The sequence below is a fragment of the Dendrobates tinctorius genome, unplaced genomic scaffold, assembly GCF_039654945.1.
Source record: "Dendrobates tinctorius isolate UK_male_01 unplaced genomic scaffold, ASM3965494v1 ptg000086l, whole genome shotgun sequence".
In the NCBI taxonomy this organism is placed as follows: domain Eukaryota; kingdom Metazoa; phylum Chordata; class Amphibia; order Anura; family Dendrobatidae; genus Dendrobates; species Dendrobates tinctorius.
The window spans coordinates 65,589,905-65,613,796 of record NW_027361754.1 but is presented as its reverse complement, the minus strand read 5'-3'; the positions used below and the strand labels follow the sequence as shown (position 1 = coordinate 65,613,796).

At 45.8% G+C, this 23,892-nt stretch overlaps 1 protein-coding gene, 1 long non-coding RNA gene and 1 other non-coding gene across 4 annotated transcripts in view; 2 read left to right on the top strand and 1 right to left on the bottom strand.

The window, feature by feature from the left end:
• Positions 1-9: 9 nt before the first annotated feature.
• Positions 10-23,892, top strand: part of CCDC30 (coiled-coil domain containing 30) — a 72,358-nt gene continuing 48,475 nt past the window's right edge. The window contains exons 1-8 of one of the 2 annotated variants that reach the window (XM_073585511.1): positions 10-275; positions 1,551-1,805; positions 15,456-15,638; positions 15,869-15,989; positions 16,222-16,406; positions 16,887-16,976; positions 20,030-20,113; positions 20,407-20,560. In XM_073585511.1, the coding sequence (XP_073441612.1) occupies positions 1,797-1,805; positions 15,456-15,638; positions 15,869-15,989; positions 16,222-16,406; positions 16,887-16,976; positions 20,030-20,113; positions 20,407-20,560 (826 nt within the window). In that variant the 5' untranslated portion in view covers positions 10-275; positions 1,551-1,796. Of the gene's footprint in view, positions 276-1,550; positions 1,806-13,424; positions 13,491-15,455; positions 15,639-15,868; positions 15,990-16,221; positions 16,407-16,886; positions 16,977-20,029; positions 20,114-20,406; positions 20,561-23,892 lie in introns of those variants that run through there. The other variant, XM_073585512.1, reaches the window with a different exon arrangement.
• On the top strand, positions 5,795-5,867 carry TRNAF-GAA (transfer RNA phenylalanine (anticodon GAA)). The gene has a single exon. It is a non-coding gene; the product is annotated as a tRNA-Phe (tRNA).
• Positions 14,209-23,780, bottom strand: LOC141097968 (uncharacterized). The gene is made up of 2 exons (XR_012234101.1): positions 23,572-23,780; positions 14,209-14,593 (listed from the first exon to the last, which is right to left on the bottom strand). It is a non-coding gene; the product is annotated as an uncharacterized lncRNA (long non-coding RNA).

The following is a 23,892-nucleotide window of genomic DNA, read 5'->3' as shown; positions in this document are numbered from 1 at the left end:
GTGGCGAACACGGTCGCCTGGAAGCTGTAACCATGACGACGATCCCCCCCTCCCCGGCGGCTCGTAGATAGCAGAAGGAGGAGGCGGAGGGAGATCCCCTCACACTGGGCAGGACTCCCCGGGGATCTGTCCCGGGCCCGGACCCCTGTGTGTGACCTGTGGGATCGGAGCTGCTGACAGTGTAGAGGACGGGTCGGGTCTAGGAGCGGACCTGGCGCTCAAGGATCAGCGTAGGGATTATCAGCGTGTGGGCAAGGACGTGGATGTGGGCACAGGTGAGTGTGAGTGGGGTCTCTGTGTCGGGATATCCTGCAGCCGGACAAGGATGTGTGGGGGGTGAGGAGGAGGTGTAGTTCTCACCCGAGGGGCGCTGCACATCACCGGGTGACACTGCTGCCCAGAACTTTGGGCACTGACAACTATCATCTTTAAGGCAGCACCGACCCAACTGGTTGCAAACGACTGATCAATATGGGACCATGAGAACAGATCCCCTTGGGACCATGAGAACAGATCCCCTTGGGACCATGAGAACAGATCCCCTTGGGACCATGAGAACAGATCCCCTTGGGAGTAAGAACAGATCCCCTTGGGACCATGAGAACAGATCCCCTTGGGAGTAAGAACAGGTCCCCTTGGGAGTATGAGGACAGATCCCCTTGGGACCATGAGAACAGATCCCCTTGGGAGTATGAGAACAGATCCCCTTGGGACCATGAGAACAGATCCCCTTGGGACCATGAGAACAGATCCCCTTGGGAGTATGAGAACAGATCCCCTTGGGAGTATGAGAACAGATCCCCTTGGGAGTATGAGAACAGATCCCCTTGGGACCATGAGAACAGATCCCCTTGGGAGTATGAGAACAGATCCCCTTGGGAGTATGAGAACAGATCCCCTTGGGAGTATGAGAACAGATCCCCTTGGGACCATGAGAACAGATCCCCTTGGGACCATGAGAACAGATCCCCTTGGGACCATGAGAACAGATCACTTTGGTATCAGGATAATCGATCTCATTGGGACCACGATGACCGATCTGTTTGGTACCACGATAGCAGATCCCCATAGGAACATGATGACTCATCTCTTTGGTACCATGAGAACAGTTACCTAGGGAGGACAACCATGCTCCCTTTAGTACCACGATCACCAATCCCTTTGAGAAGTTATTGACCCACCTTTTTGGGACTCTTCACATATATCCCTAGGGGACTCTGTTGACCCATTCCTTTGGGAATCTGGTGATCCATTCCTTTTGTACCAGGGGGCTCTTCTAAGGGTAAGTCGTACCTTCAGACTGTGTCTAATTACACCTAAAGGGTGTTGACAAATCAAAGCAGAACACTAAATTCTCATTCTTTTGGGAATATGATATCCGATCCTCATTGAGACCACAAAGAGTGACCCTTTTCGCACCACGATTCCAATGAGAAACCACTGAATCATCTGTTAGGGGCATTCTGGGGGTTGATGACCTGGTGATACTGGTAACTTTTTTGTGAGATTATTTTATGGATTGGTTTAATTAAATGACTTATCTATTCAAGGTGGATCGGGTCAGCAGCATGGTTTGTATTGGATTTACAGCAGAACTAGCTGTCCACTGACTTCCAGACAAGACCTCCAGATGCCCACCTTCTCCTCACACCGCATGTCTTGGTCTTGCCTCCTTCCTGCATTTCCTTCTTCTCAACCCCACACATGGACTACAATGAGATCTGTCCGCTCTCTCCATTTATTTCTTATGGACGAGCCTTGTGATGAAGACATGACAACCGGGAGCTAACACTACAATGGATAAGGTAACAGCGGCCGCCTGCAGCATGTCAGCTTTAATAATTCATTCTACTTAGGTCATCTTTAGTAAGTCCCATCGTTCCCTTTTCAATATGAGTTTTTGTTAAACATTTATCATTTTACTCCTTTAGGAACAACAAGGAGAATTCACGTTCTTCTTCCCGGGAGCCGCCGGCTTTCAGTTAAAGAGATGCGGCAGTGCAGCATCAGTCACGGCTCAGTAGCCTATGAGCAGCTTCTATAATCACAGCCCGCTGTACAGAGATGTGCTGCACCGTGAGCTGTCAATCAGAGCGCTTACAGCCGCTGCCTACAGTGTAGTGATCGGTGACTGATGCCGCGCTGGCACTCCTCCATAACTGAAAGCAGGCGGCTCCTGGTAGCTTTCATTAAGGTGGTCCGAGAGCATTGTAACTCTATTAACCTGCAGATTAACCCTATATCTGCAGTTAGGGACATGACAGGTTCCCTTTAATTGCTTTATGCTGCATACCCATCATGGTGATTACTGACCTATAGCATAAAGTCGTCATCTCACTTATTCTGCACGGTGAATGCCAAAAAATTAACCAGCTATGGCTATTGGAGCACAGTAATATTAAAAAAAAGTCTTTCTCTTGAAGGCCTAGAGAGATCAGAAACAATGTGTAGGGCCACAACGTATCTGATCCACCCTGCAGTACAGTGACGATACCAGGTTACCCCTGTAGATCAGCCAGACGGGAACGCTGTCGTTCCACTTGTATTTACTGTATACAGTGAAGCTTCCAGTATAAATGACTTCTATTTTTGGGAATGGGTCCACTTCTCATTACTCGGAGTAATGCATGATACCCTCTTGGCATGGCATGGCTGCCATCCAATATACAGAAGCATTGTGCTCTGCAGATCTGGTCTATCAATGCTTGTCACAAATGTTGGTGCCAGGCCCATTTATGCAATGTGGTGAAACTTTTCCCATTTTGTTATGTCCCTTATCACTTTTTTCCATTTGGTGTACGAACAGCCAAAAGTTGTACCAAATTTCTCCTTCTGTGACTCGTACGAGTGGCACTGGGAGAATGAAGCTGTGCAAAACTTCTTTATCAGCTACTACGTCCTAACGGCCCAATTCGTCATTTACCGTATATACTCGCGTGTAAGCCGAGATTTTCAGCCCATTTTTTTGGGCTGAAAGTCCCCCTCTCGGCTTATACGCGAGTCTCTGCAGCCCCCCTGCTTCTCCCACGCCTTCCTTCATCGGTCATGTGGTACCGCTCATTAAAGTCATAAATATGCTCATATTCATGACTTTAATGAGCGGTACCACGTGACCGGTGAAGGAAGGAAGAGCTGCCGGAGATTCTGGGGCTGCAGAGACCGTGCCAGGAGGGGGTAAGTATATGCAATATTCACCTGTCCCCGGTCCTTTACTGCGCGCCGCTCTGTCCTCCGCGTCCTCTGTCAGTGACGTTCAGGCAGCAGAGGGCACGATATGTCGTAGTTAGTGCGCGCCGCCCCCTGTGCTGCCTGGACGTCACTGACAGAGGACCCGGAAGACAGAGCGGGTGCAGCGATGGACCGGGTACAGGTGAATATCTGAGGTGCGCTCCAGTGTCCCCGCCTGCTCAGGACACCGACACCTGGCCCCCAGCGACGAGAGGTGAGTATGTCATTTTTTTTTTTTTTTTTATTTTGCAGCAGCATATGGGAGCATAATCTATAGAGCATCTTATGGGGGCATAATCTATGGAGCATCTTATGGGGCCAGCATATGGGGGCATAATCTATGGAGCATCTTATGGGGCAGCATATGGGGCATAATCTTCTTTTCTGCTCGCTTTCTCAAACTGAACATGGACAAAACAGAATCCATCATCTTTCCCCCATCTCACTCTACCCCTCCACCAGACCTATCCATCAATGTCAACGGCTGCTCGCTTTCCCCAGTCCCACACGCTCGGTGCCTTGGGGTGATCCTTGACTCTGCCCTCTCTTTCAAACCACATATCCAAGCTCTTGCCTCCTCAAACTCAAAAATATTTCCCGGATCTGCGCATTCTTCAACCATGAAACCACAAAAACACTAGTGCACGCCCTTATCATCTCCCGCCTCGACTACTGCAACCTCCTACTCTCTGGACTCCCCTCCAGCACTCTGGCCGACTAATGTCTCCCCGCTATTCCCCTGCCTCCCCCCATGCCAGGCCCTTCACTGGCTTCCTATCGCCCAGAGACTCCAGTTCAAAACTCTAACCATGACATACAAAGCCATCCACAACCCGTCTCCTCCATACATCTGTAACATGGTCTCCCTGTACCTACCCGCACGCAACCTTCGACCCTCTCAAGTTCTCCTCTACTCCCCCCTCATCTCTTCTTCCCACAACCGCATACAAAACTTCTCCCGTTCTTTCCCCATACTTTGGAACTCTCTGCCGCAACACATCAGACTTTCACCATCAACGGAAACCTTCAAGAAGAACCTGAAGACCCACCTGTTCAGACAAGCCTACAGCCTGCAATGATCCTCAGTCTACTGAACCACCGCACAACCAGCTCTACTCTCTCCTAGTATATCCTCACCCATCCCTGTAGACTGTGAGCCCTCGCGGGCAGGGTCCTCTCTCCTTCTGTACTTGTGTGTCCCTTGTCTTGCACAGGTTTATTGTACTTGTCTATAATTGCCCTTTTCACATGTAAATCGCCATGGAATAAATGGCGCTATATAAATGTATAATAATAATAATAATAATAATACTCTATGGAGCATCTTATGGGGGCATAATCTATGTAGCATCTTATGGGGGCATAAGCTTTATGGAGCAGCATATGGGGCATATTCTATGGAGCATCTTATGGGGGCATAATCTATGGGGCATTTTATGGGGGCATAATCTATGGAGCATCTTATGGGGGCATAATCTATGGAGCATTTTATGGGGCCATTATTAACCTTTGTGCAGCATTATATGGGGCATATTGTTCTATGGTGCATCTTATGGGGGCATTATTAACCTTTGTGCAGCATTATATGGGGCGTATTTTGTATAGAGCAACTTATGGGGCCATGATGAACTGTATGGAGCATTATATGGGGCTCCTGATTCAATGTGGATATTCAAAAACATTTAACCTACTGATGTCTCAATTAATTTTACTTTTACTGGTATTTATGTTTATTTTTGAAATTTACCAGTAGCTGCTGCATTTTCCACCCTAGGCTTATACACGAGTCAATAAGTTTTCCCAGTTTTTTGTGGCAAAATTAGGGGGGTTGGCTTATACTCGTCGGCTTATACACAAGTATATACGGTACTTTTTTAAGTCACCTTTTCTTTCTTTTTTTTTTTTTTTTTAATCTTTTGTTATCCATTGACATTTTTCTGCGAAAAATTTTTCAAATTGGTGCACGTGGATCATGCATTTTGCACAAAATACGAAACTAATAAAGATTAATAATATATTATAATAATATAATATAATCATATAATACAAATCAGAATCATATACTAATATTATATAGTATGATATATTATATTTTTATTATTTTATGTTTATTTAAATCTATATTTTTTTGCTTTTCACTTTGTTCTCGTATTTTGTAGCACAAAAAAGTCCCTTGCTCCTCTCATTTTTATTTTTTTTTAATTACAGACACACAGAAAATCACTCCGGGGGGGAGTTTGGCTGGAGGACATTTGTGCAAAAATGTAATGATTTCAAAATAAAAATAATTCTCAATTGATGAATGAGTCACAAACATTTGGCTATTATGTCCACAGTGGCGAGTATAAAAAAACAACAGCAAAGAAAAGTAAATAGGTATAAAATAAACTAAAAAGGCATAAGTTAAAAGAACAATAAGGAATGAAAACCTCTAAAACGACACAATAAAAGCCACACAAACGCAGTAATGAATAAGAAGTTCTGCAGTGGCTGTGGCATTCACGGTTCCAGCATGTTGTTGCTGAGTGCATTGACCTGTGCATTAACCATTGCACTTCCTCACCCGGCCGAAATAGCTCAGTTGGGAGAGCGTTAGACTGAAGATCTAAAGGTCCCTGGTTCGATCCCGGGTTTCGGCAGAAGTTTTACTAACACTAAGGTCTTTGGAAATCTTGTGGTTTTCCTTTTTTTTTTCCTTGAAGTGACACCATGTTTGATTCATGTGTAATAAGGAGTTTTGTGCCTTTCTGCGACACTTTATATTTCAGTTCTTCCCCACCTTTAAGACTTCTCTGTTTGCTGTCAGTGAATGGGAATATTGGCCATCCAAGCAGGTGCAGGGAGGTATGCTGGAAGATGTAGTTTCTAGGTAATGTGTAGGGATGTAGATTATATAGGGGCGCGATTGTTTTGGGGGGTGATTCGGACTTGTGCAGATTGTGAGTAAATGTTATCTCCTAAATTGGGAATGGAGTCTGTTTCCTCCGCAGGTTCCAGTGTAATGGAAAAAGCGCAGGAGATTTATATTGCAGCCGGCGCGCAGTTTACATTACAGGGTTGTTCTAGGGGACGTGGTGGACAGAAGGTCTTATGGATGGGATACAGCGGCATTTATTAAAAGGGGTATACCCTTCATATAAAGTAATGGCAGATCACTGGGGTTACTGATCCTGAGAATTACAGCACTGGTGTACCACCCTTGTACGTTCTTCCTTCAGAGCAGCGCTCTGGCCTCCCGGCTGTGCAGAGAACAGAAGCCTGTGCAGATCCCCCACCACCCCGCAGACTCGGATACCTTCCTCTCATTTCCATACCGCCCCCTACTGGGTCACAAGGGAAGGGAACAAATGGCGTCTCCTGGAAGTGACATCCCAGCCCCATTTATATTGATATTAGCCGTGCTGATCCTACTTCAGAGCTAAATGGAGAACACATCGGAGTATCCGTCCCGTCATGTGTAGGGTGGCACACATTGTCATCATGTGGTAGGGATGGTGACGGGGGGCAGCGGCACTACTGCATCTACATGAAATGCTGCAGCACAAAAGGGGTAGATATTGATTTAATGTGCAATATTAAGCAAAAGACGTATACTGGTGAATGATAACTGTGGTGTCCTGAAAAAACACGCTATGGCTGACACTGTATATGTGGTCTCTATAGCTGACACTGTATATGGGGTCTCTATAGCTGACACTGTATATGGAGTCTCTATAGCTGACACTGTATATGGGGTCTCTAGCTGACACTGTATATGGGGTCTCTATAGCTGACACTGTATATGGGGCCTCTATAGCTGACACTGTATATGGGGTCTCTATAGCTGACACTGTATATGGGGCCTCTATAGCTGACACTGTATATGGGGTCTCTATAGCTGACACTGTATATGGGGTCTCTATGGCTGACACTGTATATGGGGCCTCTATAGCTGACACTGTATATGGGGCCTCTATAGCTGACACTGTATATGGGGTCTCTATAGCTGACACTGTATATGGGGTCTCTATGGCTGACACTGTATATGGGGCCTCTATAGCTGACACTGTATATGGGGCCTCTATAGCTGACACTGTATATGGGGTCTCTATAGCTGACACTGTATATGGGGTCTCTATAGCTGACACTGTATATGGGGCCTCTATAGCTGACACTGTATATGGGGCCTCTATAGCTGACACTGTATATGGAGTCTCTATAGCTGACACTGTATATGGGGTCTCTATAGCTGACACTGTATATGGAGTCTCTATAGCTGACACTATATGGAGTCTCTATAGCTGACACTGTATATGGGGTCTCTAGCTGACACTGTATATGGGGTCTCTATAGCTGACACTGTATATGGGGCCTCTATAGCTGACACTGTATATGGGGTCTCTATAGCTGACACTGTATATGGGGTCTCTATGGCTGACACTGTATATGGGGCCTCTATAGCTGACACTGTATATGGGGCCTCTATAGCTGACACTGTATATGGGGTCTCTATAGCTGACACTGTATATGGGGCCTCTATAGCTGACACTGTATATGGGGTCTCTATAGCTGACACTGTATATGTGGTCTCTATAGCTGACACTGTATATGGGGTCTCTAGCTGACACTGTATATGGGGTCTCTATAGCTGACACTGTATATGTGGTCTCTATAGCTGACACTGTATATGGGGCCTCTATAGCTGACACTGTATATGGGGTCTCTATAGCTGACACTGTATATGGGGTCTCTATAGCTGACACTGTATATAGAGTCTCTATGGCTGACACTGTATATGGGGCCTCTATAGCTGACACTGTATATGGAGTCTCTATAGCTGACACTGTATATGGGGTCTCTATAGCTGACACTGTATATGGGGCCTCTATAGCTGACACTGTATATGGGGTCTCTATAGCTGACACTGTATATGTGGACTCTATAGCTGACACTGTATATGGGGCCTCTATAGCTGACACTGTATATGGGGTCTCTATAGCTGACACTGTATATGGGGTCTCTATGGCTGACACTGTATATGGGGCCTCTATAGCTGACACTGTATATGGAGTCTCTATAGCTGACACTGTATATGGGGTCTCTATAGCTGACACTGTATATGGGGCCTCTATAGCTGACACTGTATATGGGGTCTCTATAGCTGACACTGTATATGGGGCCTCTATAGCTGACACTGTATATGGAGTCTCTATAGCTGACACTGTATATGGGGTCTCTATAGCTGACACTGTATATGGGGCCTCTATAGCTGACACTGTATATGGGGTCTCTATAGCTGACACTGTATATGGGGCCTCTATAGCTGACACTGTATATGGAGTCTCTATAGCTGACACTGTATATGGGGTCTCTATAGCTGACACTGTATATGGGGTCTCTATAGCTGACACTGTATATGGGGTCTCTATAGCTGACACTGTATATGGGGTCTCTATGGCTGACACTGTATATGGGGCCTCTATAGCTGACACTGTATATGGGGTCTCTATAGCTGACACTGTATATGGGGCCTCTATAGCTGACACTGTATATGGGGCCTCTATAGCTGACACTGTATATGGAGTCTCTATAGCTGACACTGTATATGGAGTCTCTATAGCTGACACTGTATATGGGGTCTCTATAGCTGACACTGTATATGGGGTCTCTATAGCTGACACTGTATATGGGGTCTCTATGGCTGACACTGTATATGGGGCCTCTATAGCTGACACTGTATATGGGGTCTCTATAGCTGACACTGTATATGGGGCCTCTATAGCTGACACTGTATATAGGGTCTCTATAGCTGACACTGTATATGGGGCCTCTATAGCTGACACTATATGGAGTCTCTATGGCTGACACTGTATATGGGGCCTCTATAGCTGACACTGTATATGGAGTCTCTATAGCTGACACTGTATATGGGGTCTCTATAGCTGACACTGTATATGGGGTCTCTATGGCTGACACTGTATATGGGGCCTCTATAGCTGACACTGTATATGGGGTCTCTATAGCTGACACTGTATATGGGGCCTCTATAGCTGACACTGTATATGGGGTCTATATAGCTGACACTGTATATGGGGCCTCTATAGCTGACACTGTATATGGGGTCTCTATAGCTGATACTGTATATGGAGTCTCTATAGCTGACACTGTATATGGGGTCTCTATGGCTGACACTGTATATGGGGCCTCTATAGCTGACACTGTATATGGGGTCTCTATAGCTGGCACTGTATATGGGGTCTCTATAGCTGACACTATATGGAGTCTCTATGGCTGACACTGTATATGGGGCCTCTATAGCTGACACTGTATATGGGGCCTCTATAGCTGACACTGTATATGGAGTCTCTATAGCTGACACTGTATATGGGGCCTCTATGGCTGACACTGTATATGGGGCCTCTATAGCTGACACTGTATATGGGGTCTCTATGGCTGATACTGTATATGGAGTCTCTATAGCTGACACTGTATATGGGGTCTCTATAGCTGGCACTGTATATGGGGTCTCTATAGCTGACACTATATGGAGTCTCTATGGCTGACACTGTATATGGGGCCTCTATAGCTGACACTGTATATGGGGCCTCTATAGCTGACACTGTATATGGAGTCTCTATAGCTGACACTGTATATGGGGTCTCTATAGCTGACACTGTATATGGAGTCTCTATAGCTGACACTGTATATGGGGTCTCTATAGCTGACACTGTATATGGGGTCTCTATAGCTGACACTGTATATGGGGCCTCTATAGCTGACACTGTATATGGGGTCTCTATAGCTGACACTGTATATGGGGTCTCTATAGCTGACACTGTATATAGAGTCTCTATAACTGACACTGTATATGGAGTCTCTATGGCTGACACTGTATATGGAGTCTCTATAGCTGACACTGTATATGGAGTCTCTATAGCTGACACTGTATATGGGGTCTCTATAGCTGACGCTGTATATGGAGTCTCTAAAGCTGACACTGTATATGGGGTCTCTATAGCTGACACTGTATATGAGGTCTCTATAGCTGACACTGTATATGGGGTCTCTATGGCTGACACTGTATATGGGGTCTCTATAGCTGACACTGTATATGGGGTCTCTATAGCTGACACTGTATATGGGGTCTCTATAGCTGACACTGTATATGGGGTATCTATAGCTGACACTGTATATGGGGTCACTATAGCTGACACTGTATATGTGGTCTCTATGGCTGACACTGTATATGGGGTCTCTATAGCTGACACTGTATATGGGGTCTCTATAGCTGACACTGTATATGGGGTCTCTATAGCTGACACTGTATATGGGGTATCTATAGCTGACACTGTATATGGGGTCACTATAGCTGACACTGTATATGTGGTCTCTATGGCTGACACTGTATATGGGGTCTCTATAGCTGACACTGTATATGGGGTCTCTATAGCTGACACTGTATATGGGGTCTCTATAGCTGACACTGTATATGGGGTCTCTATAGCTGACACTGTATATGGGGTATCTATAGCTGACACTGTATATGGGGTCACTATAGCTGACACTGTATATGTGGTCTCTATGGCTGACACTGTATATGGGGTCTCTATAGCTGACACTGTATATGGGGTCTCTATAGCTGACACTGTATATGGGGTCTCTATAGCTGACACTGTATATGGGGTCTCTATGGCTGACACTGTATATGGGGCCTCTATAACTGACACTGTGTATGGGGTCTCTATAGCTGACACTGTATATGGGGCCTCTATAGCTGACACTGTATATGGGGTCTCTATAGCTGACACTGTATATGGGGTCTCTATAGCTGACACTGTATATGGGGTCTCTATAGCTGACACTGTATATGTGGTCTCTATAGCTGACACTGTATATGGAATCTCTATAGCTGACACTGTATATGTGGTCTCTATAGCTGACACTGTATATGGGGTCTCTATAGCTGACACTGTATATGGGGTCTCTATAGCTGACACTGTATATGGAGTCTCTATAACTGACACTGTATATGGAGTCTCTATGGCTGACACCGTATATGGAGTCTCTATAGCTGACACTGTATATGGAGTCTCTATAGCTGACACTGTATGTGGGGTCTCTATAGCTGAGACTGTATATGGAGTCTATAGCTGACACTGTATATGGAGTCTCTATAACTGACACTGTATATGGAGTTTCTATAGCTGACACTGTATATGGGGTCTCTATAACTGACACTGTATATGGGGCCTCTATAGCTGACACTGTATATGGAGTCTCTATAGCTGACACTGTATATGGAGTCTCTATAGCTGACACTGTGTATGGGGTCTCTATAGCTGACACTGTATATGGGGTCTCTATAGCTGACACTATATGGAGTCTCTATAGCTGACACTGTATATGGAGTCTCTATAGCTGACACTGTATATGGAGTCTCTATAACTGACACTGTATATGGAGTCTCTATGGCTGACACTGTATATGGAGTCTCTATAGTTGATACGGTATATGAGGCCTCTATGGCTGACACTGTATATGGGGTCTCTATAGCTGACACTGTATATGGGGTCTCTATGGCTGACACTGTATATGTTGTCTCTATAGTTGATACGGTATATGAGGCCTCTATGGCTGACACTGTATATGGGGTCTCTATAGCTGACACTGTATATGTGGTCTCTATAGTTGACACTGTATATGTTGTCTCTATAGCTGACACTGTATATGGTGTCTCTATAGCTGATACGGTATGTGGGGCCTCTATGGCTGACACTGTATATGTAGTCTCTATGGCTGACACTGTATATGTGGTCTCTATAGCTAACACTGTATATGGGGCATCTATAGCTGACGCTGTGTATGGGTCTCTATAGCTGACACTGTATATGGGGTCTCTATAGCTGACACTGTATATAGGCCCTCTGTGGCTGAGTCTGTATATGTAGTCTCTGGCTGACACTGTATATGTAGTCTCTATGGCTGACACTGTATATGTGGTCTCTATAGCTAACACTGTATATGGGGCATCTATAGCTGACGCTGTGTATGGGTCTCTATAGCTGACACTGTATATGGGGTCTCTATAGCTGACACTGTATATAGGCCCTCTGTGGCTGAGTCTGTATATGTAGTCTCTGGCTGACACTGTACACACGTGGTCAAAATATTGCTCTTGAGGAGTGGGCCAAAATACCTGTCGAGAGGTGCACAAGTCTCATTGACAGCTACAGGAATCGTTTGATTGCAGTGATTGCCTCAAAAGGTTGTGCAAGGCAATATTAAATTAGAGGTACCATCATTTCTGTCCAGACCTATTTCATGAGTTTTATTTTTTTTTTTTTTTAATTCTGTGGAAGCATGGCTGAAAAGTAACATCCAACTTTCATTTGTTCATTATCATAGATTTTTGATTTATTATTACTTTTGTCAGATTTAAGTTATTTCTGTCACTATTTTGGGTTTTTCTGTCATTAAACGAGGGGTACCAACAATTTTGACCACGTGTGTATATGTGGCCGGCTCTGTAATTGGATCCTCTATCACTTGCTCTGTAATGGGGACCCTCTAATGACTAGCTCTGTATTGGTGTCCTCTATCGCTGGCTCAGTAATACGGTCCTCTGTGGCTGGCTCTGTTATAGGGTCTTCTGTGGCTGGCTCTGTTATAGGGTCTTCTATGGCTGGCTCTGTAATAGGGTCCTCTATTGCTTGCTCTGTAATGGGAGACCTTCTATGACTAGCTCTGGAATGGGGACCCTCTATGGTTGGTTCTGTATAAAGGCCCTTCCATGGCTGGCTCTGTAATGGGGTTTTCTATGGCTGGCTTTTTAATCGTGTCTCTATGACTGGCGCTTTAATGGAGTCTGTATGGCTGGCTCTGTTAGGCGTCAGGTTCGGGGCACTGCACAGCGGGAATCCAGAGCCTTGCCATCTGCAGTCTCCCATTCCTCTCCGGCCGCAGTGGAGCCTTCTCAGCAGACTCCACAATCCCAGTGTTCTGCCCACACCAGCATCATGGGTTCGGTTGCTGCTGCCACCTCTGGTCCAGTTATGGCAATACAGCCTGTCCAGCAGCAAAAGACTCCAGACTCTAAGTTCTCCCTTTGCTCCACTGAGCATGTTCAGGAGACGATCTCCCAGGAGTCACATACTCAGGTCCTTCTCCAGTTCCGATTGGTCCATCTGGAGGATCAGGAAGGTCCCGGAAGGGCACGGCTATAAAAGGCACGCATGGCCGCTCCGCCATGCGCTACGATAGACTCTGAGGCTAATGCATTTAGTGTATGTGTGATGGATGAATGAGCCTGGTGACTGACGCATTATAATCCCCCCCTCCTTGGATATTACGTATGTGTTAGGGTGAGGGATTAGAGTCAGTACATTAGCTCCACACTGCATAGCGCCACAGTGTTGCTCCACATCCACCGCTAGCGCCTGGGGCGTCGATCAGTATAGGCCTCCTTGGCCACTGCTATCGCAGCGTCTGCTATTTACGCCGTGTGCTTTAGTAGCGCTTTCCAGCCCGGTTATTAGGTTGGTTAGTGGCGTCAGTCAGGGCAGATACTGCACATGTTGCAGCAGTGGTTCACACCCCGTGACCTGTGATGTTAACAGGTTGCGGTTGTTCGCCGGCAGGCACGTGTTACGTGAAGTAACAGCGCACGTGTCTGTTAGCACCGGCTCAGTGGTTGCGCACCGGTGTCCGGCTTTACTCCTACATGCCTTTCCCTCATTGTTTAGCAGCAGTTGGTCACCTCTGCACGGTGGGCCCTGGGCTGCGAACACACCTTATATATTATTTCATCTTTATTATTTGGTGCGTTCCGCCAGCCCCGTAGCAGGGTTCTCTATAACTGGTTCGATAATGAGTTCCTCTCTGGCTGGCTCTGTATATAGGGTCTCTATGTCTGGCTCTGCAGTGGGGTCTCTATAGCTGGCTCTGTGGGTCTCTCAGGCTGGCTCTGTATATAGGTGTAACGAATGGTAGCGGAGGCAGAGATGGTGAAGTTCACATTCGTTTTTATTTTTTAAGTGGAACCTCGAGACCACGGTCCGGGGGGCTCCGGAGGGGGCATGACTAGTGAGCCCCGGGTACCCATAGTAAAGCCACAAAAAGAAAGGGCCAGAATGGAATACCCGGAGGACACAGGTGCTACCTCCAGTTAGACCCCGAACACGTGGCAGCTGTCCCAGCGGGACTAAAAGGGATAACTAAAGTTACAGCAGAGTCCGTAACGCGCTGGGTCCTGGATCTGGTTAGTTGGTAAGGAGTCGGTTCCAGTGACCTTCACACAGTCCTTGGACTCGGATGGCTGTAGGCGGAACGGGATGGCTTAGGCCCAGATAGTTGCTGATATAACCAGGTAACACAGGATACTGATATGCTGTGGAAACAGAGAGCATTAGACAATGCACAGAGACTGCAGATGCAGTGCAGACATGTTAGCATGAGAACCGGATGCAACAATGATAGATACTCGTTGCTCTGGCGCTCTCCCTATGGAGGAGAGGCCAGAAATAGCCGCCAGTGAGCTGCCATTGTTTGATTGCATTTTTTGAATAATGCACGCCGCCCCTTTAAGAAGGCAAGAGAGCGGGCGGGCGGGCCCTAATAGTCTTAGCTACAGATCTACTCACAGGGCACCAGGAGGAGGAGGCAGGAGGGAGGACAGAATGCTGAGCAGCAGCTTGAGAGGCTCGAGGTGAGTGCCCAGAACGGAGAGCAGCGGCAGGCCTGGACGTAGCGCCAGGATGGGGGCCAGGTGTAACAGCGGCAGACCTGGGCGCAGCACCAGGACGGGGACCGGGTGTAACAATAGGGTCTCTATGTAATGGTGTCCTCTATGGCTGGCTCTGTAATGGGGTTTTCTATAGCTGGCTCTTTAATGGGGTCTCTATGGCTGGCTGTGTAATGGGGTCTCTATGGCTGGCTGTGTAATGGGTTCTCTATAGCTGGTTCTGTAATGAATTCCTCTCTGGCTGGCTCTGTATATAGGGTCTCTCTGTAATGGGGTCTCTATAGCTGGCTCTGTGGGTCTCTCAGGCTGGCTCTGTATATAGAGTCTCTATGTAATGGGGTCCTCTATGGCTGGCTCTGTATATAGAGTCTCTATGTAATGGGGTCCTCTATGGCTGGCTCTGTAATGACGTCTCTATGACACAATCTGAGGATCGTCTTCTCATTTCAGAATGTTTTTATACATTGCTATGTGTGTACATTACTCACCACCATTTTCTATATTTTAGCTGCAAGTTCAGTCTGAGGACATAGTTGATAAATTAAAGGAGAAGGGCTTCAACCCTGGCACCTCTACAGAAGAATACTTATGTTTCCTGTGGGATCTGTATCAGATAGCGGAGAGCAGGTTACAGGCCTCCACTAACAGTCTGGAGGAGCTGAAGCTACAGCAGGCCGAAGAGATGAAGGAGGTGAGAGCTGTGGTCGGGGCCTTCTAACCTGTGAACAGTATGGCGCATGGAAGTGAATGAAATTCTGACTTGAAGGGATTGTCCAGGTCTATTGATGACCTTCTCCTGGCTGGCAAACTCTGATTTTTGCTGTCGGGCCCCTTCTTCTTTGTGTACGTCTCCATGACCATATATAAGATTTTGCAGCAGAATCACATACTGAGATGATGTGTTTGCACCTTGTTGACCAGGTGGAGAACTACGTGGCTCACATCCGCAACCTCACCGAAGAGAGAGAGGCGCTCACCACAGATTTTGAAAAGGAAAATATACAACTCAGGATTGAACTAGAGAAGCTGCAGATCCTACAAGGTAAGACTGGGGTGACATGTTGGCTCCATATCTCCAGACATTCTACAGCCACAATATTAAAAGGCAAAGGTTATTGCACAATAAAGTACTAGAAGCACTAAGACTCTGTTCACTGCATTTCTGCAGTGCGTCCACAGGTTCCATATCTGACGGGGCCATAGCTTGCAATGACCAGGGAAGGTTGTAAGTATACACGTGATAGCTGGGTTCTTAGTGCTTTCTGTCATTTTAGACTCCCAGCTAAAGGAAGTGGAAGAGATGCTGGACCAAGAAGGTCTGAATGAGATTTCCCACAGCAGTCCCAGTGAGCAGATCGCCTATCTGCTGGTGGAGAGGGCCACACTACTGGAGAAACTTGAGCTTCTGGAACACAAGATGGACTCTCGCTCGGAGCACTTGAGTGATCAAAAACGACAGGTGCTACAAAATGCCATATACAGAAATAAATGTACCAGACCGTTAGGATTCATATCAACTGCTACATGATTGCAATTCTAGAAATTTCCAGATTATTGCAATTTCTGTTTTTGTCCAATTTAAAGGGTTTCTCCGCTACCTTTATATTGATGACCTATCCACATGGGAAGTCTCACACCCAGCAAAAAAATTCCAAAAATTGTTCTTGGTGCTGGTGGCGGCCAGATATTTACCGCTGTGTAGTAGCCACTACAGGGTGCTGCAATTCCGTCCCTATTTGAATGAAACAAAGTAGATCTGCAGTACCTGGCAGCGGCTACTACACAGTTGACGGTGCTGCTCTGTTCGCTCCAAAATTGCTAACATCTGAGAAAACCTGATCGGTGGGGGTTCAGTTTGTCAACCTGATATTGATGACCTAATAAACCAATCCTAGAAAACCCCTTTAAATGTATATCACATTTATATACATTGTTCCAGGATGAACTGGAACAAATTCATCGGACACTAGAAGAAGAACTTTATCAGCAGCGCGAAACCATGAGACGCACCAAGGAAACTCTGAACAAGGTACTGAGCGTCTCCCGTGTTACATCACCAGGGCTAAGATCAGCACAGGTTCCATTTGTTTACTACATCCCCATTTTATAGCTAAAGTAGATAGTAACAAAACCTAGAATAAAAACAAGGAAATCCCCTGCAGTAAGTAAATAAATAGTAATAATACATGTAACTAACATAGGGTATGTAGATGACACTCTTTTGCTCAAAAGAGCGTAAAAGCCATTTCACCTCGTCAAGGTGTACCCGATGGGGATGTTCCCTAACTCTAATATCTCACATCATATGTGCCAGCAGGTCTCAAAATAGACGGGGGCAAAGCAGGACTTTATTCAGTTACTGCAGGGTATTTGCTCACTGCTTTTATCCTAGGTTCTGTTTGTTAATTTCCACAGTGCACGTCTAGTAGATAATAGTTAGAGACATACCATTCAGTATTTCTGGCTGAGGTTTGCTGTAGCTGGCTATGTACTCCAATATTAAGTCATATGCTTGCAATAATCCGATGTGACCTGTTACTTTTCCCCTACAACATAAGGAATCATTAGATTGCACAATATTTTTGGTTTCCTAAACGGAAAGCTCATCCAGTGTGGACGGGGCAAGCAGAACTCGCATGGTCAATAAAATACTCTAAAGCCTCCCAATATATCTTATTTGGCTGTTGACCAAATGATGGTTCGGCCGATCGTTTTTCCGGCAGCTATCTCGTCCACTGCTCTGCTGAGGGCCCCTATGTTCTCTATGAGAGAGTCGCTGCCAAACTTCTCTGGCAGCAGCTTATCTCTGGGAGAACAAAAGAATCAGCATGCTGGATCCTTAACTCCCCCAACAGGGCTCCCATACACATTAGACTGTCAGCCGAATCCATTAATATTTGCATGTTTGGTTGCTGTTAATTTAGTTTGTATGGGGGAGGGGCTTTAGGGGTCCCAAACATAATGCAGCAGCCAGCCTTAATGCAGCAGCCAGGGTTGTCCATCTGGCTAATCGTTACTCAGACGCGTCCGCTCTTCGCCAGTTGTTACACTGGCTGCCAATTCATTACAGGGTACAATTCAAAGTACTTGTTCTCACCCACAAAGCTCTCCACAGTGCGGCACCCCCTTACATCTCCTCCCTCATTTCTGTCTATCGGCCTAACCGACCGCTGCGCTCTGCAAATGACTTTCGACTAACCTCTGCCCTAATCCGTACCTCCCACTCCCGACTCCAAGACTTCTCCCGTGCTGCGCCAATCCTCTGGAATGCTCTACCCCAAGATATTAGGATCATCCACAATTTGCATAATTTTAGGCGCTCGCTCAAAACACATTTGTTCAGAGCGGCCTATCACATTCAGTAATCAAAGTCATGTTATGTTTGTGTGTGTGTAGCCCATTCACTATCTCCATCTAACCCCCACCCCCTGAAGATGGCTGGACCATCATTGTAAATACATCATTGTAAATACACACCTGTACTTTGTATCTCCCCCACCTCATTGTAGATTGTAAGCTCCACAAGCAGGGTCGTCTTATTTCGCTTTAATTATTGTATTGTTAACGTTGTTACTTATGACTGTTGTGTTTGAAACTGTTCAACTGTAAAGCGCTGCGGAATATGTTGGCGCTATATAAATAAAGATTATTATTATTATTATTATTAATAGATAGTTATCAGACAAACTATGGTACAGCTGCTTGTAGGGCCGGCAACTAATTCACCCAACCTCTCCATATGCCGGACTGATCGCTCTACCAAGCTCTCTTGTGCTCTCTATGAGAGAGTCGCTGTTAGACATCTCTGGCGGTGGTTTTTCTTGCCAAGAACAAATACATTTAACAGTCCAAAATCAGACAGACTGAATTTGTAATTTCCCAATGTAATTTTTCAGAAGAGAGTTCGTAGACCCCCATACATGTTAAACCGTCGGCTGAGCAGGTTTGGCTGATGTTAGTGTATTCAGGGTCTTAAGAACAACTAACCCCAATCTCCGCAAACCTGGTTCTGTTCGTTCCTGCCATCAGATAGGACATCATAGATCATCTCATATTTTTTATGGAGAAATTCACCAAGATGGAAGTTTTTCATGCCATTCTCAATCAACACTCCACTGGACTAAAGGCCCTTTTACATTTAGCGATGCACCAGCGATCCAACCAGCGATCCGACCCGGTCAGGATCGCTGGTGCATCGCTAAATGATCGCTAGTGAGCTTTCATACAGAAAGATCTCACAGCGATGCAGCAGCGACGCAGCGCACGATACTTACCATTCACACACAGCGATCCTGCGTCCTCCCGCCAGCATCCAGCGTCGCTGGACGTCACAGCAGGAAGTCTCAGCAGGAAGCGCCCGACGAGAAATGGAGCCGGACATTCTCGCGCGATCAGCGATGGACAGCGGGGGAGCCGGTCGCTGGTAAGTATCACACATAGCGATATCGCTAGCAATATCGCTATAACGTCACAAAACCAGTGATGTTTTAGCGATATTGCTAGCGATATTGCTTAGTGTAAAACCCCCTTTAGATGTGTCAAATTAGGTAGGCCGCACACGCCTCTACCGATCCCCTGCTCCATAGTCAGAAAATCATGAGGCGGTATTTTGGTCCTGCTATAAATTTTTCCACTTTGTAGCATACACTACAGTGTACAGTGAATTTTAGAAATGTGGCTGCACTTGGCCAATGCTGTAGTATAAGGCTGGCCATACATATGAGATTGCTCGTGCCAACTGCTCTCTCCCGACTACCCCACCGCACATATACTCGCTCAGTAGAGAGGTGAGAAAGACACTCCCCTGAGGCAACAGAGAAAAATTTAACATGTTTGAGCCTTTTCTCCATTCTTGGAGAATGGAGAGTCCGAAGACTCTCGTGTATTTTAGATGGTCATATGGTCCGAAAAAAAAAAATCACAGGTTCGTCTGATATTAGTCTAATGTGTACGGACTGCTGAAATCTTTGTTATATGAGCCCTCAAGAAGTGACTTGTTTTCTGTAAGACAATGACATGCACTGCGACCCATTTATGTCTTCCATATAAAGTTGATGTTTCTGCTTATTTTTTTTTCCAAAGGAGCAACTGTCCTCAGTTCAGAACTCGTGGAAGAAGTTTTTTGGGGCACGTAAAAATGTAGACAGAACATCTGCCGAGAGTTCAGTATGTGTCGGCTCTGATTCTATAAAGCTTTTCTAACCTCGCTAATCTTAAATATGGATCCACTAACCCAGCAATACACTAATCTGATCATTGGCATCTTCATAATATAAAAAGACTGAATTCTCATCTAATTAGAAATTACACTGATGACTATATTTTTTTTGTGGTGTGATTGATCAAGACGGTTGGACTTTTGGTTTTATATAATTCATTCATGTGGAGAGACAAGATTTCTAGAAACACAATAATACTAATAATAATGTGCCAGGCTTTATCTTTTTGTCGTTCTTTAGACTTTTGATGAAGAGCTTGATAAAGAAAGAAAAAAGAGGGCAAATGCTGAGAGAGATCTGAATGAAGCTGCCCAAAGGTTGAAAATGGCCCACGACGAGATCCGAAAACTCACGGACAATTTACTTATTAAGAAAAAGGAACTTATCGAGCTAGGTAAATCATCACACACTAGTGGTTTTACTTCATTTCTCAGACTGCCTGGCATGTTGTCATTTTACTATTTTTTTTTTTAGGCAGCCAAAACATTGTAGTAAAGAGTTTTTATTGTCTTAAAGTGAATGTGTCTGGGGTTTTTTGCTATGTAATCTGACAACAACATGATTGATGGGCTGAGACCCTGATTCCAACGATGTGTCACTTAGCTTTCTTGGGTCAGTGGATGTGACAGAGTCAGATTTCTCTTCTGCAGATCTAGCAGAGCTCTGAATGCTGAGCCCTGTATAACCCTGCCCACACCACTATTTGGCAGCTTTCTATAGCAGCTTTCTGTCAGTATACAGTGTACAATCAGTGTTGGAGATACGGTTGGACGAAGAAGTGCTAGACACCTAGTCCTGTAGTGATAATATGCTGCTGATTGTATTGAAACAGAAACACACAGCCCAGTAAGTGACACATCACTGGAATCAGGGGCCTCAGCCCCTACATCATGCTGTTCTCAAATTATATATCAAAAACCTGCTGACAGATTCCCTTTAATATAGGGGTCTGAATACATTTATGTGGTATCGGGTATAATATTATTACAGAGGACCTAAATATATTTAGTTACTCCTCTTTATATAAGCTTCACCAGTGGAAGACTCGCTTCCATTTTCGTATCTTCCCATGAAGGGCTCCCCTAGGCTGCCATCTCTGACCATGTAATAGATAGAGGTCTGCTGGTGGAAAAGTCCCCCTTCATTATCGGCCCTCCGCTGCGGCTTGTAGAAGGACGTGCTGCTTTTCTTTATGATGCCGCAGGACATATGGCCAAGGTGCGGACTTCTGAGGATGGCCCAGAGTTGCCTAGTCATGTATACGGCCACACGTCCGGCCGGTCAGCTGTCAACCTGTAGAGGAAGCTGCTGTACTCTGTATTCTATAAGGACTGGTCAGGGCTGACGCCTCTAATGAATATTCATGAGTGATCATTGATTAGCATACACAGAGGATAGAGGCACAATCACACTTTACCCCCCCCAGGGTTTGATTGAAGGGCTGAACCCTGTCTGACCTCTATCTCATCCGATATGAAATCTCCCATCAATCAAAGCCCTTTCCATATTTCACAACGAGGGCCAATTACTGCACACAGACAGCTTCTCTTGTTCATCTCTTCTGGTGATTGTTGCAGCACCGTCTACAGATCAGATTTCCTCCCATCAGATTATGTCCATAGGGGGCGCTCTCTATCTGAATTTGTTTATCTCGCATGTGCATTCTGCAGCCAGCCAATCAGAGTGCTTTGTTATGAGCGGGTCACCGAGGAGGAGAGCAAGCCCAGGTTAAGTCACAGAAAACCAGAGAGGTTGGTAACTAAGCGGATTGCAGACCCCTGATCCTATCCACACAACTAGCAGTAGCCGTGGAGCGTACCTACGATGATCCTAGACGCCTCGGCACAGCCGGAGAGCTAACTAAGCCTAAAGCAAGAAAGGGGAAATCTAAACTGCCCCGGAGCAGACCCCAAAGGAATAGATAGCCTCCAAACATATATTGTCGGTGAGACAAGATGAAAACACAAACGCAGGCAGGAAAATAGACTAAGCAAATGATGGGGCCCACACTGACTAGACAGGACAGGAAAGGAAAGACACTGTCTGCAATCACGCAAAAAACCCTGCAAAAGTTCAACACGTCTGATGTACAAAAAACAATGAAGTTGCACGACTTCGCCCCCACTATATCAGCACTCTGGTATATTCTGAAAGCAAAGCAAAAAGAGACCAATATAACAGGGGACAAAAACTGGCACAAGCAGTAACATATGGGCGGTGATCCAGCACAGCCCCAGCCGGAGCTGGCTGACCCGCACAAAGCAGAGATTAAAAAAACAGATCAAATGCAAACAGAATAGCAAAAGAACACTTAGCTGAACCATGCAGGGAAAGAGCAGGAGACATCAGACCTCAGCAGGAACAGGAAGAAAATCACCAGCAGGGATAGAGGGAGTCAGCTGTCTTAAATCCCAATCTGAAACCCCCGATCTCCAATCGTCATCCTCATTATCAGGTGGCCAGCCTCTGTCAATCAGATCAGCTCCACTACCTCCAGTAACCACCAGAGGGAGCCCAGAAAGAGAACTCGCAACCCCTCTGTCAATCTGACCAGCTCCACTACCTTCAGTAATAACCAGAGGGAGGCCAGAAAGAGAATTCACAACAGCGCTTGCTCACTTTTCAATAAACATCTCCTAAATATTCAGCAGGGGCAGGCAGGTCAATCTGTCAGCAGGGGCGGGTCAATGTGTCAGCAGGTCACTTTTGATTTTTTTTCTTTTTAGCCTCCCTAAGGCTAGTTTCAGACTAGCGTTCTTGGGCGCAGCGCAGGGCCGCTGCTAAGCCCTGCCCCCGGCCGCACCCCCTCCGGTCAGTTCCTCCTCTGATTGCATGAGGCTGCATGCGATCAGCGTATCCTATATTTAGCGTTGGATACGCTGATCGTGCGCTTGTCTGATTTTGCTTTAGCTGTGCCCAGAGCACAAAAACGCGCTGTGTTGCATTTTTGTGCTCTGGGCGCAGCGCCAGCAAAATCAGACCATCGCACGATCAGCGTATCCAACGCTAAATATAGGATACGCTGATCGCATGCAGCCTCTTGCAATCAGAGGAGGAACTGACCGGAGGGGGCGCGACCGGGGGCGGGGCTTAGCGGCGGCCCTGCGCTGTGCCCAAGAACGCTAGTCTGAAACTAGCCTAAGGTAAAAAAAATTCTACCTTACGGGCACATAAATAGAGCTGAGGTTTCCCTGTATAATTGTGTGCAGAGCAGAGATTGAGGTAGTCATTCAGGCATTTGCATGGAGATCGCAGGAGTGACCCAGGTATTTGCTTGGGGATTACCGTACTTAGTGTCCAGGTGACATGAAGTGGTCTCTCTGCTGCACACACCTATTTCTACAGGTTTGGTGGCTCAGAGCTCATTGACCGGCGTGGCACTGAGGTTGTGGGTTCAAATCTCACCGTAGTCACATCCACACAGTATTTTAGGCTTGTGCTGCTTTTCTCTCATCTTCTAAGTATTCATCATAGCTTAGCGTTGGTCTGTAATGTAGAATAGACCATAGAGCACAAGTATGAGATCGGGACATTAGACTTATTCCATTTACACAAGAACACATTTTTGTAATGTCTGTTTCTGGGTTTGATGGAAAAGATTTATCTTATCTTACAATTTTATTCAATCATGATTAAAACCAAAACACAAAAAATACCCCTATAATGTAAAAACAAAACACACAGACAATTTTTGAGAGTATAATCAGATAAATCCGAGAATCATAA